Source organism: Mustela putorius, unplaced genomic scaffold (assembly GCF_011764305.1).
Source record: "Mustela putorius furo isolate JIRA1106 unplaced genomic scaffold, ASM1176430v1.1 tig00003909_pilon_pilon_pilon, whole genome shotgun sequence".
In the NCBI taxonomy this organism is placed as follows: Eukaryota; Metazoa; Chordata; class Mammalia; order Carnivora; family Mustelidae; genus Mustela; species Mustela putorius.
Window position 1 is genome coordinate 24629024 of NW_025422057.1, and position 16583 is coordinate 24645606.

Genomic DNA, 16583 nt, shown 5'->3' on the forward strand with positions numbered 1-16583 from the left:
TAACCAACTGAGCCACCCAGATGCCCTGCTGTTCAGCCTTCTTAAAAGGTGTTTAGCTGGAGGCACCTGGGTGGCTTAGTCATTAAGCATCTGCCTTCAGCTCAGGTCATGATCCCAGAGTTCTGGGATCGAGCCTCACACTGGGCTCTTTGCTCAGTGGGAAGCCTGCATCTCCCTCTCCCACTCCCTCTACTTGTATTACCCTCTACTTATATTATGTCTTTCTCTTGTGTTCCCTCTCTTGCTGTGTGTGTGTGTGTGTGTGTGTCTGTGTCAAATAAATAAATAAAATCTTAAAAAAAAAAAAAAAGGTGTTTGGCCCGAAGTGGTTACAAGTAAATGCTTAAAGAAAATAATTAAAATATAGCCAAATGTAAAATACTAAAAAAAAAAAAAATCCTTGCTTGTATGAAACCAGCTTGATTGCTTTGGGACAAACGCTAATAGTGTTGCTTAGAAATAATAACAAACTCTTTTATAGTCCCTGTTAAAAGCCAGTTCCTGTTCTAAGTGCCCTAGATCGATGGAAACTAATTTATCATTATAAGACCTTACAAGGTAGGTACTAATAACACCTCTATTTTACAGGTAAGGGAACTAAGGCATAGAGAGGTTAAGTAGCTTGACCACAGTTAGAAAGCTAAAAAGTGACACAGTTGGGGTTTGAACCCAAACCCTATCCTTCAGAGTATGTCTTCATCTCTACAGTCTACTGTACTTGTTTAAGGAAATTATTTCATCCAGAGCCAGACTCCTGCCGTGTAACCTAAGACTCTGGAGCACAGTGAGAGCAAGGACCCCACTCTGCGGCTGTCACCAAAATCCTACTGTGGGCAGTCTTTGTATGTGCATAAATAACCTCACCACACTTGCTTCTTCTCTAATCCCTTCTACATCAGGAGAGTGACCTTGTTACAAGCCAAACTTACATTATGTCTTTCTCTTGCTTAAACCCCTGCAGTGGTTGCCCATTTCACTCTAGATAACAAGCTCCTCTGTGACTGCCAACCATGGCTCCTTTCCTCTTCAGCTGCTCTCATTACCTTGCTCTGGGCTGGTCACACTTGTGTTCCCACAATTCCTTGAATGCTTCAAGCTATTAACCTCTCAGGACCCTCATCCTACAGGATTTGGCTTAGATGACACTCCTTTAAACCATTTTCCTGCCCCTCTCATCTGAATTAGATCCCTGTTACAATATCTTCAATGATGGAGAAGAGCTTTGAGAACTAATAGAGAAGTCACGATCAATTTTCCCAACCCTCTCATTCTTTATTTCAAGATAGGAAATTGATTATGAAATCTGGATGGTTCCTTTATCCTCATAATGCCTTTTAACCTCCTCCCTGGTGTGTGAAGGGATATTTGGTTTAAATTTTGTAAGAACAACAGCAGAAAACCACATTTTCTCTTTCTGAGTCCAGGGTGCTGACCATTACACTATGGGGCCACATTTTCTCTTTCAGATTACAGCTCAGAAATTTATTAATCCATGGCTGAAAGCCAAAGCAGGACTGACCGTGACCCATGAAATGGAGCGATGGCTTCAGACACGGGTATGCAGTTTTGCTCAAACTTACCTATGACCCTCTTTCCTTTAGGGATATTTGTTCCTAAGTTGGTTGAATAGTCTTGTACTTTACTCCACTATAGAAACACATCGGGGCATTTGTTGTGGTCAGAAGTCCCGGGAATCTCAGTGGTCTCTTTCTTCTCTTCCCTCCATGCCATTTACCATCCTGCCCAATTCTAATGCAGTCATTCTAACATTGGGTGGGAGACTGCCTCTGGTTCTACCAGAGGGCCAGATCTCTGTCCTAGCTGCCCTCCCTGACCGTGGCTCTTCTCTAGGGGCCCAACACAAGGCACCGAGCCCTGATGGACATGATGGGAGGAGTTCTGGAAGTCAAGAAGGAGGATATTTTGAGAATGGTAAGACTTCTGGACGTTCTTATGGAAGATGGAATGGGGGTAGAGAGAGCTACACAAATTTGATCATTCTTGTCTACATTGGCCCAAGTTTTAGAAATTCTACAACAACAAATATACAACCTCCCTGTACTTCATAAATATATCACATTAGGTAAATTAGAAATTTGAAACCTTGGACTTGCCTCCCCATCTTACATAATACAAACGAAAGAACAAAACAACCAACCATAGTGGTTCTGGTCTCTGTAGAAAGCAGTGATAATGTTGCATCTGTAATTCTCTGGATGTAGCAAGGAAACATTCCTTTTGATACGTGTCTTACATGTCCCTGGAGCCCAGGTGTAGTTTTATGAACGCATGTGAAGTTATCGACTTCATATTTATGAAGATATCAACATACATGTCTGAACCTGTCACCTAAGAGTCTCTGTACATCCCAAACTGCCCACTCTTGCTTGTCACAGAAAAACAGTTGTAACGTTTTTCCTATCTTTTCATCAGAGTGTCAGGCCATTGTCTTGCCAATCTGAAGAACTATATCCCTTGAAAGGGTTCTTTTACTTTTTTTAACTGTAACAATAACTCTGACCTTTTACTGTACTGTTATATTTATGTTTGAGCCACAGTGTATGCTTTCCTTTTTATCTTCAGGTGATTCCTCAACCTGCTTTCATGGCAAAACCTGATGCTCTGTGGTCTGAAGAAGAGAGGAAACAATTCAAAGACTATGAGAAGAAAGTCAGAGAGTTAAATGAAGAAAGAGATAAGTACAGAAAGGTCAGAAGAGCAAAGAATTAATACACCCTGCCAAGACTTTGTTTCAGTATCTCTTCAAATTAAGTGTTCTTTATTCCCTCAGTGTTGTTAGTAGCTTAAGGGTACTGTTTCAACTTACATTCTTTTTTTTTTTTTTAAGATTTTATTTATTAATTTGACAGACAGAGATCACAAGTAGGCAGAGAAGCAGGCAGAGAGAGAGGAGGAAGCAGGCTCCCTGCAGAGCAGAGAGCCCAATGCGGGACTCGATCCCAGGACCCTGGGATCATGACCTGAGCCGAAGGCAGTGGCTTAACCCACTGAGCCACCCAGGTGCCCCTCAACTTACATTCTCAAGAGAATTTGGGGAATTGGGTAGAGATAACTTTGAAGAGCTAACACAAATTATTTATTTGTTTGTTTTTAAAGATTTTATTTATTTATTTGACAGAGAGATCACAAGTAGGCAGAGAGGCAGGCAGAGAGACAGGAGGAAGCAGGCTCCCTGCTGAGCAGGGAGGACCCTGGGATCATGACCTGAGCCACACAGGGGCCCCAAGTTAACACAATTTAAAACAGAAAGAATGTATTACAATGTGTGTTTTTTTTTTTTTTACAGTTCTTATTGATTTCAACATTTCCCAGATTGTCAGAGTTCATTTGGTCCTCCATTCATTCTTCAAATGTTTAATGAACATCTATTAGCATACATTCTAGGCACTGCTCTGTATCTTCTACATCTGTTAGAGTTCAGTAATAACTCTTGCTTGATTTCCTCTCAGTCTCAGGGAAAGGACTTGACCGAAGAATAACACAATCAATAGCACATACTTTACAGTTCTAGCCTGAGATATTTGCGAAGCAGTTCTCCTGCTGTTATCTCCTTGCATCACAAAGAGACGTTCCCACATTAAAATTCCCTAAAATTTGGGGTGCCTGGGTGGCTCAGTGGGTTAAGCCGCTGCCTTCAGCTCAGGTCATGATCTCAGAGTCCTGGGATCGAGTCCCGCATCCTGAGCAGAGAGCCTGCTTCCCTCTCTCTCTCTGCCTGCCTCTCCATCTACTTGTGATTTCTCTCTGTCAAATAAATAAATAAAATCTTAAAAAAAAAATTCCCTAAATTCACAGACCTGTATTCCTGAAACAAATAATACATTATATATTAATTTTTTAAGAAGAAAAAGGAAAAAATAAAATTGTTTACAATTATAATAGATATATAAAAGCTGATGGTATACAACCAAATAAAAAACATCTATTCCTCTGTGAAGAAGGTAAAATCATGGCATTGTCTGAGGCAGGGCAGTTTTTCAGCCTTATTGTGGCTGTGTATCCTGAGCAACTTCTTTGGACCGAGTGTAACCTGTTCCCATTTTTATTCACCACAGTGCTCTAACAGTGCCCTCACATTTCATCCTAAGATGGTATTTCCCGAAAAGCCAAAATGAGCAGTCTTGAACGCAGTAAAAATTTCAAGCAGTTAGGAAGTGTAGATGGCTAAGGTGGTGGGTGGCATTTACTCCATGGTCTCATATTTTGAAATAGTCTGGTGCCTACACTCTCACCTCCCTGCTCTGTGGTCGCCCTCAGGTAGAAGCCAGCCGTGGCAAAGCCAGTACTCAGCCTTCTTTCTCTGCACCTGCACCAGGCACCACACAGTGGGTAAAGAAAAAAACACAGCTTTCCCTCTAATGACCTTATCTTTACTGGGTCTTTAGGCTGTTTGGTGATTCTATTCCATTTCCCTACCCCCAGCTTAGTCCATACCACCTGGGGGATCTTGTCAAAAATGTTGATTTTAGGGACGCCTGTGTGGCTCAGTTGGTTAAGCAGCTGCCTTCGGCTCAGGTCATGATCCCAGCGTCCTGGGATCGAGTCCCACATCGGGCTCCTTGCTCCGCGGGGAGCCTGCTTCTCCCTCTGACTTTGCCTTCCACTCTGTCTGCCTGTGCTCGTTCTCGCTCTCTCTCATAAATAAATAAAATCTTTAAAAAAAAAAAAAAAAAGAAAAGAAAAAGAAACTTAAAAAAAAATTGTCGATTTTATTCTGTCCCTTAAGTTGATAATGTTATTCGCACCGAAGGGAAAAGAAAGGATTAGTCCAAATAAATTCTGAATATAATGTGCAGATGACCTGCCCTCCATGATATATATCCTAAGAACAAGAAGAGGTGCAAAGAAATCTTTTTTTTTTTAAAGAGTTTATTTATTTATTTGACAGACAGAGATCACAAGTAGGCAGAGAGAGAGGAGGAAGCAGGCTTCCCACTGAGCAGAGAGCCCAATGCGGGGTTCCATCCCAGGACCCTGGGATCATGACCTGAGCTCAAGGCAGAGGCTTTAACCCACTGAGCCATCCAGGCGCCCCAAGGTGCAAAGAAATCTTAAAACCTGCCATGATGTTTTGCTTTTGGTAGAGGTATTATATGTATATTGTAGGACTGAGCAAATGAATAAATATACATAGGTATGGGGAACTAGAGCTTGCATTGGAAAGGAGATCTAAGTGATAAATTCTTGGTCTAATGGATTCCGCATTGTTCATCCATACCCTCCTATTGAGTCTCCCACCTTTCATCTCCCCTGCTTCTCATTTTGCAGCATCTGATACAGTTTTAGTTAAAATTAGATTTTCCCAGGAATGTTTGAAGAAAAGTGACACCCAGTTGTTTAACAAATATTCCTTTGGTTCCCATTATGTGCTGGCCACTGTGTCAGGTCCCAAGGAACACTTGCTAAATAGACAGACACAGCCCTGCCCCCTCCTGGTGCTCATTGCCTTGAGGGAAGGATGTTACACATTAACTGGACATTCACAAAATAGTTCTTTAACTGCAGTATGATGAATCAGAATGGACAAGTTCAGGTACCATCTATGACAGTAAACATAGAGGCACAGATGTAGATTGGGGCCATTGGTTTTCATGAGGTCCCCTTTTCAGGCTGGCATGCCTGTCCCCTCACTGCGTGCATACTGCAGCTAAAAGCTCAAACCTGAGAACTCTGATGCCTTGTCCTTGGCTCATCAAGGGGGCATCCTTGTTAGAGCATACCAGGTTATACCTACTGCCCCTATCCAGAAAAGCCTGTAACTGACTGAAGAGATGAGGATAGAGAAGTCCCGCCCAGTTGGCCCAAATTGGGACAGCTCAGCAGAGCTCTCCATTGCCCTTGAGCCCTAGGAATCAGGTAAAGACTGGGCCATCTAAGAGACATTGATGCTCAGCTCCTGCCCCTTCCCTGCCTGCTTCCCCTTCCACATTTTACAGGTGTCTCTGAAAAAGTACTCCCTCCTATAATTGCATACACTGGAATCCTGTTCCACGTTTTGCTTCTAAGACTCAAGGTAGTGCCTGAAACAGGACCCAACGGAGGTTCACTTGAAAAAGTGGCTTTTATGCTCGAGTTGGAAGAATGAGAAAAATGACAGGTTGAAGAGCAGAGAATGGAGATCAGCCAGATGGAAAAGCACATGAGAAGAGCCTAAGAGAAGCAGGGGGACCCCTTCCAATATGAACACCCCTTCCAAATGCAGTGGCATTTGAAGCACAGAACAAAACGCCATTCTAACACTGAGAGAGTTCCTTTCAGACTGGAGAGAACGGTGGGCTTTGGACCCTTGGACCATCTGGTCTCAGCAGGCTGAGCCTTTGGTCATTTGCCATGTGATGACGCTTCCATTGTCCAGGAACACATGGCCTTGATACATAACTACTGGGCCCACAGTCTTTGGGATTTTTTCCATTTCTATGAGATTGTGTCATAAATTGTGAGAAGCAAACTGACCCTGCAGTGTGCTTTTCCTGTATTTGTTTTATTTTAATGTTTTCTCATTGCTTAATTAGCTTAATGTGAGTGGTGTTTATCCTTGTGTCAAGTGCCTCTGCATTTTGCTAAACTCATTCCATCACCTTCCCAGAATTAGTCCCTCTCTCCATTAAACCAGCATAGACAGAACTTGGCTTTTTTTTAACTTAAAGAAAGAGAGAGAGTGGGAGAGCACACATGCACACACTTGTGTGCAAGAGGAGTGGGGGAGGGGCAGAAGGAGGGAGAGAGAGAAAATCTTAACAGGCTCCACACCCAGCATGAAGCCTGATGCAGGGCTGTCTCATGACCCTGACATTATGACCTGAGCTGAAATCAAGAGCTGGACATATTAATGATGTACTAAATATGGGCTAATTGAACATAATAATAAAATAATTTTAAAATAGAAGTAAATAAAAATTTTTTAAAAGAGTTGGACACAACCACCTGAGCCCCCCCCCCAGGCACTCCAGAACTTGGCTTTTTAAAGTAAATTTAAAATAATAATATTATTACCATTATCTTAATAATTTATTCAAGTAAGTATTATCAGTGGACGCTAAAACTGGTGGATAAAAGTTTGATGAGGAATGAGATTTTTACATGGTTTCTAAGTATCCTCCTACAAATTAATTACAAGTGGAAAAACAGTAACTGTACAGTAGAGAAACTGGCAGACACTACTTAACCAAGTGACCACAGTTAACATCACCAATAGTGAAACAAACCAATGTCATATCTCCTCATGTGGAGCACTGAGGATACAACATGATTCATGTAGTGTTCCTGTCAGTGATGTACCACCAGAGATTTTGTTTTACAGGCCTATCTCTGCCTGCACCATTAGCCATGGTTAGTTATCCCCGCCCCCCCAATGTAACCTTCTTAAAACAAAAATCTCAGATTTGGGGCACCTGGGTGCCTCAGTGGGTTAATGATCCCAGGGTCCTGGGATCGAGCCCCCAAATCAGTCTCTCTGCTTGGCGGGGAGCCTGCCTCCCCCCCCATATCTCTGCCTGCCTCTCTGCCTACTTGTGATCTCTGTCAAAAAAAAATCTCAGATTCAAAATATATTAGAGATCTAAGTGAAACATCTCTGATTAAAGAAGGTGAAATGTACCCAGGATTCTTCCCAAGGCCTATCCTCCCCCTGCCCCTCCCTCACAGCAAAATATGAACACCCCTTCCTTGGAGCATTTGATGTTCCTAAATGTTAACTTTGTTATCGACTTCTTTTCAGTCATTGGAGGCAGAAATGAAGAAACTTCAAAACTCCATTCAAGAAAGCACACAGAATTTTGATGAACATTTGAAAAGACTCTTTGAAAGGAGAGTGAAGGCGGAGATGGTTGTCAACCAGGTAAGTAAAAGCTTTACTTACAGGGCCCTTTCTTTTATGGAACCTCCAGGGCCCCTCTTTGTTCTTAGGAAAAAAACCCAACAGCCTTTCTGGCACCATGTTCTAGCTCATGCTGACCTGTTTCCTGCTCCAGCCTCTCCTGTGCCACCCTCCCCCTCACTGCCATGCTTCCTCCTCTGGTGCCTCAAGCTCACGTCAGTGCTCCTTCCTTCCAGCTCTGCCTCCTGGCCTGTCTACTCAACTGTGTACGGCAGGCCCCAGCTTACAAGCCAGCTCCTCAAGACTAGGCTGGAGCCTCCTAATATATGCTCTGCTCTTTTACTTTCTAAAACTTACTGCAACTGAATTTTAATTTATGTGAGATTACTTTTTAATGCTCCCAAAACTATCAGTTCCATGAAGTCTGTCTTATTCATTCCTTTATCTCCAGCAAATAACAAAGGACTGGGCTCATACTACATGTTAAATGAATAAATAATCTACTTGCCCCCCAAAAGATACGATGAGAAATCCTGACTTAATTTGATCCGGCAGGAAGAATATAAAGTGAAGTATACAGTAACTAGAAGCAAGAAGATCAAAGACTAAAGCCTCTAAATTCTGAGGAAAAATTATTCCTAACATTGGCTTCTATTCCTGGTCAGATATCAACTGAGTATAAGAGGAGAATAATGATATTTCGAGAAATACAAGATTTCAAAAATTTATATGTCTCTCCCAAAGCAAGCGGGTCAGGCAAAAAAGATGAGAGAAGAGAGAGAACCTCTAGGTTCCCAACCCCTAGGTTGTTGTCTCTGTCCTCAGGGTCCCAACAGGAATGGTACATTGAAAGAGTTACATTTAAGAGGGTTTAATGAAAGGACTCTCAGGGTTGAGGGGAAACATCAAGGAATGGTGAAAACTTAGAAATTAGAAATAGCAGGAAGGCAGTTATCTAGAGCTAAAGAGGCAAAGGAAGGGATCTGCTACCAGGACCCAGCAAGACCTGTGGCCTTGAGAGAGGGCCTGCCCCCTCAGGAGTCGTGACCTTAGACAGAACATAACCATTGGCCCCACAGGGAACGAGTGTGTATATGGTAGTTGAGTGGGAGGACATTGGGAATAAATGCCCTAGCACTAGTCATAAGGACCACATTAGTCCTAATGCCCCCCAAAATAGAAACAATCTAAATGTCCAACAACTACATATAGTTAAATAAAATATGGCTTATCCATATAATGGAATATTATTTGGCAATAAAAAGTACTAATACACAGTACAACATGGATGATCCCTGACTTGTATGAAATGAATGATTTATGAAATATGTCTTAATAAAGCTGTTATTTTTTTTACATTTTTAATTTTTTTATAAACATATAATGTATTTTTATTAAAGCTGTTATTTTAAAAAGATGAGCTCAGAACATCTTTTCATACAAGATAATGAGGAAACTGTCAAAGACTAGCAGGTATTATCCAAAGGATATCCAAAAGCTCCCCTAGGGCACCTGGGTGGCTCAGTGGGTTAAAGCCTCTGCCTTCGGCTCAGGTCATGATCCCAGGGTCCTGGGATGGAGCCCCACATTGCATTGGGGGCTCTGCTCAGCAGGGAGCCTGCTTCCCCTACTGTGCTCTGCCTGCCTCTCTTCCCTACTTGTGATCTCTCTCTGTCAAATAAATAAATAAAAATCTTTAAAAAATAAAAAATAAAAGCTCCCCTAAAGGGAATAATTTAAGATTCAATAATGATAGTCATTGCCATTATCTGAAACCCACAAAAGTTGTTTAAATTTGTTAGTTTGTGATTATTTAAAAAATAAGAATGCCTATAATTCACCTGCAGAGGATAACAACAAATTCATTATGTAAAAACTAATGAAGAGAGACCATCAAGTACTGATTCCACCTTCCTATGTGAACTGTACTACTAGGTAACTACATTGCAAATAAGGAGAAGCATCGGTCTATTTATAAAAGAATTTTAATAAGTGAAAAAGGAATGATAGGAATAGAATATCACCATCCTGCAATTCTCCATAGATTAATGGGCCTGGGCATGGAGTGTCTACAGTTACTAACATCGCGAATATTATATGTGTACTGATCAAAGAACATAGTATCACCTACAGTATTGCCAAAAGGATCAAATATGTGTCTGATCAGGCCTCTGATCAGCTGCCAGTTTTCAGGAAGTACATGACAGGAAGGATACTGATGAAATCACTGTAAGTATGCAGATTTCAAAACCCAGCCTAGGTAAAACTGCAAGAAAATGTGAGGAAAGGAAGGGGGTGCAAGAGAAATTGGATTATAAGAGATTTTGTAAAATGTGACAATTTTTAAATGAACCAGTGAAGCTGTAGTGCCTACAGAGATCTACGTGGATAATAGAACCATAAAGAAACACAAGGGAGTGATTATTATGAATGTCGGGGAAGTAGTTATTACCAGGGTTGAGACTGTGAAGGGGACACATGGAAGGGACTTCTGGGATGGGAAAGTTCTATTTCCTGAACGGTGTGGTGATCCCAAGTATGTTTTACCTTTATAATAACTCATTAAACTATACATGGTCTTATGTATTTTTCTGTGTATGTTTTATCTTACAATGAAAAGAAGAGTTAAAATAACTGAGTCATTAGTGCCACAGGGTATATTCCCTTTTTCTTAAAAAGAATTCTCTTATTTGTATGTGATTAACCTGTTCGATGAGTGTCAAGTCTATGACCCTCAGCAGAAAATCCTTTCTCAAATAGATGTACTGATCACCTTTTTAAATATTTCTACAGGAGGAACTGAAAATAAATAATCTTGTATTTTCTTTACTGTTGGACGAAGAAATAAGCTCCAGAGAAGCATTCCTAAACAACTACCTTACAAGGAAGCAGGAGGAGAAAGTAAGGATAGGACCTGATACCTTGAATAAAAGGATTTTCTGACAGACATGCTCCTTGTTTAACAAGCTCTCAGGAGCGCCTGGGTATCATAATTGGTTAAGTGTCTCCCTTTAGCTCAGGTCATGGTCTTGGGGTCCTGGGATCGAGCCTGGGGTTCTGGGATCAAGCCTTGTGTCCGGCCTCAGGTCAGGTGGAGCTCAGCACAAGAGTCTACTTGTCCCTCTCCTTTTGCCCCTCCCCCTGCTCATGTTCGCTCTCTCCCAAACAAATAAATAAAATCTATATATGTTAAAAAATAAACACACACGTGCGCGCACACACACACGCACGCACACACACACAAAACAAGAAGTCACACGTCTAGACCCTCCCTTTCTTTCACATTCCTCTCAGCTGGGTGTGTTCCTTGGCTCCCGGTCAGGGACTGGGCTCCAGGGTCCGGGAAAGCACCCGCTCTTATCTGTTACTGAAGTTATGGGATTCTGCATCTGTCATCATTTAGTCAAAAGAACCATGTGGCTTTCATATGACATATGGTTTATAAAATGCCACATAGCTTCATGGTTGAAAGGACCCACTTTTAACCACTGACTGGCTGTGACACTGTGGGACCTTGGACAAGGCGTAAACCTTTTAGGTTATGCAAGCTCTGCTCTGGGAATATTGTTCTCTCTGGATCATTTGGAACCCTACGTTTTACTAAACATGTAAGTAATGTGTTAGCTTATAGAATGAAAAACTGTTGTATTCAGGAAAACTCTAGTAAATAGCATGAATAGATATGTTTCATTAAAGATGAAATGAATGCAAAATGCTTGTCACATAATATTTTTCAAAACAATTTTGGACACCTGGGTGGCTTGGGGGGCTCAGCTGGTTAAGCAGCTGCCTTTGGCTCAGTCATGATCCTAATGTCCTGGGATCAAGTCCCTCATCGGGCTCCTTGCTCAGTGGGAAGCCTGCTTCACCTTCTGCCTGCCACTCCCCCTACTTGTGCTCACTCTCTCTGATTAAAAAATAATAATAATAATAAAACAAAACAAAAGATTCAGCTTTTATTAGTAGTATTAATAAAGAACATTTATGAATGAATGATTTAAGGTATCATATATATGACATATGAAGTTAGTTTTTGCTTCAAGTTATGAATGCAGCCCTACTCATAACAACCCTGTAAGGAACCAGATTTCTTTCATGGGTGAGGAGACCATCTCAGAGATGCTGGTAACATGCCTGTCACCCATTAGAGCAGGAATTGGAACAGTGAAAATAAATAAAGACCATCCAAATAAGAATAAGCAGACTATTTATTCAGAACTTGATAAGAGTTTAAAAGTCAGCCACCATCACTTGTGTTTGGTGGACACTGAAAGGCAGACACAGGGCTGGGAAAGCTATAAAATGGAAAGAAAAGAAGGCTTCAGGTTCACTCTGATTAGAAGTTGCTGGCAGGGGGGTGGGAGGGCGCCTGGGTGGCTCAGTTGGTTAAGCATCTGCCTTTGGCTCAGGTTGTGATCCTGGGGTCCTGGAATCAAGCCCCAGGGGGCTCCCTGCTCAGTGGGGAGTCAGCTTCTCCCTTTCCCTCTGCTTCCCCTGCCCCCACTCATGCTTGCTTGTGCTCTGTCTCTCTCTGTGAAATAAGTAAATAAAATCTTAAGAAAAGGGGGGGGCACCTGGGTGGCTCAGTGGGTTGAAGCTTCTGTCTTCGGATCAGGTCATGATCCCAGGATCCTAAAATCAAGCCCCGCATCGGGCTCTCTGCTCAGCGGGGAGCCTGCTTCCCTTCCTCTCTCTCTGCCTGCCTCTCTGCCTACTTGTAATCTCTGTCTGTCAAATAAATAAAATCTTAAAAAAAAAAAAAAAAAAAAAGTTGTTGGCATAGGGAAGCCAGGGGCGAGTTAGTTAGAAGACAAGGCAACCTATGTGATTAATCTGAGGAGCATATTCGGTTTTCTCTGTTTGGTCGTAACTGGAAATTGTGGCAAAAATTAGGAAAGGCTGAAAGTTACTGATGAAATCCTGACAGTCTGGTATTGATCGCTGCTGAGGATATGGTTTAGTTTCCCAGCTAGTTGCTACAGGGGTTGTGGGTCAGAGTTCTGTTTGTATATATGGTCTGGCCATTATCTGTTTATATATTCAATTTCTCAGATGCCAGGCCATGTGAATCCCAAGTCTGTGCAATTTCATCATCAGACTTCCTTGCTCCACAGTCACCTACACACTCACATAGCTGGTTGTACTTAGAAATAGGTGATTAGGGGCGCCTGGGTGGCTCAGTGGGTAAAGCCTCTGCCTTCATGATCTCAGGGTCCTGGGATTGAGCCCCACATGGGGCTCTCTGCTTGGCGGGGGGCCTGCTTCCCCCTCTCTCTCTGCCTGCCTCTCTGCCTACTTGTGATCTCTGTCTGTCAAATAAAATCTTTAAAAAAATACATTATATAAAAAAAAGAAACAGGTGATTAGATGTTTTTTCTTTCAAAGTCTCCAACTGATATATTTTCTGCTATAAATGTTATCCGTAATGGATATCTCACTGATACATTTATCTTGTATTAGGAAATTTCTTATTCTTAGTATCCCAGTATGTTTGTTTATCCTGAAAAAACTCAGTTCCAATTGCCTCTTGTTGATGTTATTGTAGAACCAGACTTCAGAGGCCATCCAGAAAGCCAGAGAAGACCTTGATGTGTACAAGGAACACTATGACAACTTGTTGGCAGAAGACAAAGTGAGAACGCTTGTCTTACCCATTCACCAATGCAATAGCATTGCTGCTTCAATTTAGGGAAGATTAAAAGGAATATAATTTAACTTCCTCATAGATTATATCCTGCTACAATTTTCAGTTATCAGTGAACTTCACTCTGAGCCATTGTATATTTCTGATAATCAGTATGTAAAATAAATTTCTGTAACTTGTCTGGTTTAAATTTTCCCTTGTACAGAAAAAGAGAGCACTCATCTAGACCTTAGGGCTTCTCAAACTTTAAGTTGCGGTCCCCACTAGTTGGTCATGCAATCAATTTAGTTGGCTATGAACAGAATTTTTTAAAACTTAATTCCAGGGGCACCTGGGTGGCTCAGTAGGTTAAGCCTCTGCCTTCAGCTCAGGTCATGATCTCAGGGTCTTGGGATCGAGCCCCGCATGGAGCCACACATTAGGCTCTCTGCTCAGCAGGGAGCCTGCTTCCCCCCCCCTTCTCTGCCTGTCTCTCTGTCTACTTGTGCTCTCTCTATCAAATAAATAAAATCTTTAAAAAAATAAATAAAACTTAATTCCAACATAATTAGCGTATGGTATTATATTAATTTCAGATGTATAATATAATGATTCAACAATTCTAATATTGCTCAGTTCTATGCATTATGTATAGGTCATGATAAGTATATTCTTAATCCCCATGACCTATTTCACCTAATACCCCCCACCCATCTCCCCTGTGGTAACCATCAGTTTGTTCTCTATATTTAAGAATATGGTTAACAAGATGGGATTGGGAGGGAGACAAACCATAAGTGACTCTTAATCTCACAAAACAAACTGAGGGTTGCTGGGGGGAGGGGGTTTGGGAGAAGGGGGTGGGATTATGGACATTGGGGAGGGTATGTGCTTTGGTGAGTGCTGTGAAGTGTGTAAACCTGGTGATTCACAGACCTGTACCCCTGGGGATAAAAATATATGTTTATAAAAAATAAAAAATTTAAAAAAAAGAGTATGGTTTTTCATACTTTTTTTCTTTGTTCATTTGTTTTCTTATTTCCATTTATAAGTGAATTCATTCATCTTTTTCTGACTGATCTACTTCACTTAGCATGATATCCTCTAGGTCCCTCTAGGTCCATTTGTTGTTGCAAATGACAAGATTTCATTCTTTTTATGGCTGAGTAATATGCCATCATATAATATTTATCCATTCCTCTATTGATGGACACTTATATTGCTTCCAAAATTTGGCTGCTATAAATAATGCTGCAGTAAACATAGGGATGCATATATCTTTTTGAATTAGTGTTTTCATATCCCTTGGGTTAATATTTTAGTGGAATTATTGGATCATATGTATGACCAGTAGTTTTATAATGGAAAAAAACAGGATAGAAAAAACATAAAGAATAGAATAGAATCCCTTGCATATTTTACTGGTAAATATTATTTTGTGAAATTTTAGTTCTGAATGATTTCTAGAACCTTATATGAAATAATATTTGTAATTCACAGAGATACTTCCTATTCAAAATAAATCTTTAAAGATCCTTGCATAGCAAGTATGACCCTCAAATAAGTCTACTTTACAAACCAAATTTTCATGGATTTTTTAAAATCAAAGTGATTCAGTCCTATATTTTGAAAAGTATTGTCAACAAAGAAAGGGCTTCTGAAAAGATTGCAATCCAAGCAATAATCTCTCTATCCTTAGGTTCTGGATCGCAGCTTTAAAAAAGAATTTTCCGAAATTCCCAGCCATCAGGTGGATACACTCTATAAACTTTTTAAACGCCGGCCAAGGTTTGTTTCTCCTTTACTATCATTTTTCCGAGAAAAAAAAGTTCATAAATGAAGAGAAGTGTTGTTAGATTTTGGCTTTTTCAATCCCAACTAGATAGAAATATTCAGTGTAACATCTTTTATGTGAAAACGTTCAAGTGTCTTTATTATAACTCAGGGGTTTTTTAGACTATTCATACATCTTAAGGTAAACAATGAAGTAAAATAATTTCATTATTCAAGAAGTTAAGTATCTAAGTAAGCATTGTGCTATCATACTCCTGTGAAATTAATTCCTCTTAAAATATTGATGGTATACAGATCTATAGTTTTTCCCAAGGTGTGTTCTAGCAAATATGAGGCCCTTTTTGTATGAACTGGAATTACATGTAAAAGGCTACCAGGACAAAATGTGTTTGAGAAAATCCTGGGTTAAAAGAAAAGGTTAAACAGTTTACTAAAGAACTTCTCAGAACTTGTTTTTGGCCTTTGGATCATCAAGTATAAAAAATAGAGGGGCGTCTGGACGTCTCAGTTGGTTAAGCATCTGACACCTGATTTTGGCCCAGGTCATGTGATTGAGCCCCAAGTCAGGCTCAGCACTGAGTGTAGGCACTGGGGTGCCTGGGTGGCTCAGTCATTAAGCATCTGCCCTCAGCTCATGTCATGATCCCATGATCATGAGCCGCACGTCGGGCTCCCTGCTCAGGGGAGCTTGATTCTCCCTCTCCTACTCCCCCTGCTTGTGTTCCTTCTCTGTCTCTCTCTCGGTCAAATAAATAAACAAATCTTAAAAAAAAAATTCTCTCCCTCTCCCTCTGCCCCTCCCCGCTCCCACCCATGTACACATGCATGCTCTCTCTGCATATCACATGATTGTGTTCAAGACAAAGTTTGGAAAATGCCAATATAAATGATTGAAAATAACCATTATCAAAAAGCATTCAAAAATTATCAGGGTTTTTTATACTCAGAGTAGCATTAGAATTCATTTCACAGATTTCCAAAGTTTTACATACTCAGATTTCCGTAAATTTCAATGGAAGATAAGCTAGAAGCCATGGAATTTGTTACAAAGGTATAGGCTCATATTTGTCTAAGATACAAACTCATTCTGTAACTTTTAACAGGTTACATGCAACCCAGGAAATTCAACCTAAAACATGATTCATATCTTGGTTTCCCTATTTTTAAAGGTATGAGTCATAATAAGTCTTATGAAGAAAGAAACACTTCCCACATATTGGGAGGCAGCAGTGGAAAGAGCATAAGCTTTATTGTCAAACAGAATTAGCTTTAAATCCTAACTCTACCATCTATCAGACCTGTGGTCTTGGACCAATAGCTTCTCTCAGG

General features: G+C 40.8%; 1 protein-coding gene across 8 annotated transcripts in view; it reads left to right on the forward strand.

Annotated features, from left to right (window-relative positions):
- The window catches only part of CFAP43 (cilia and flagella associated protein 43), a 103665-nt gene that overhangs the window by 72760 nt on the left and 14322 nt on the right, over positions 1-16583 (forward strand). For all 8 annotated transcript variants that reach the window (XR_006603133.1, XM_045068527.1, XM_004749308.3 and 5 more), the window contains 7 exons: positions 1467-1556; positions 1852-1932; positions 2584-2709; positions 7739-7858; positions 10631-10738; positions 13383-13469; positions 15160-15248. Coding sequence is in view for 7 of the 8 variants with exons in the window: in XM_045068527.1 (XP_044924462.1) it covers positions 1467-1556; positions 1852-1932; positions 2584-2709; positions 7739-7858; positions 10631-10738; positions 13383-13469; positions 15160-15248 (701 nt within the window). In the remaining variant the exon portion in view is untranslated. The remainder of the gene's footprint in view (positions 1-1466; positions 1557-1851; positions 1933-2583; positions 2710-7738; positions 7859-10630; positions 10739-13382; positions 13470-15159; positions 15249-16583) is intronic.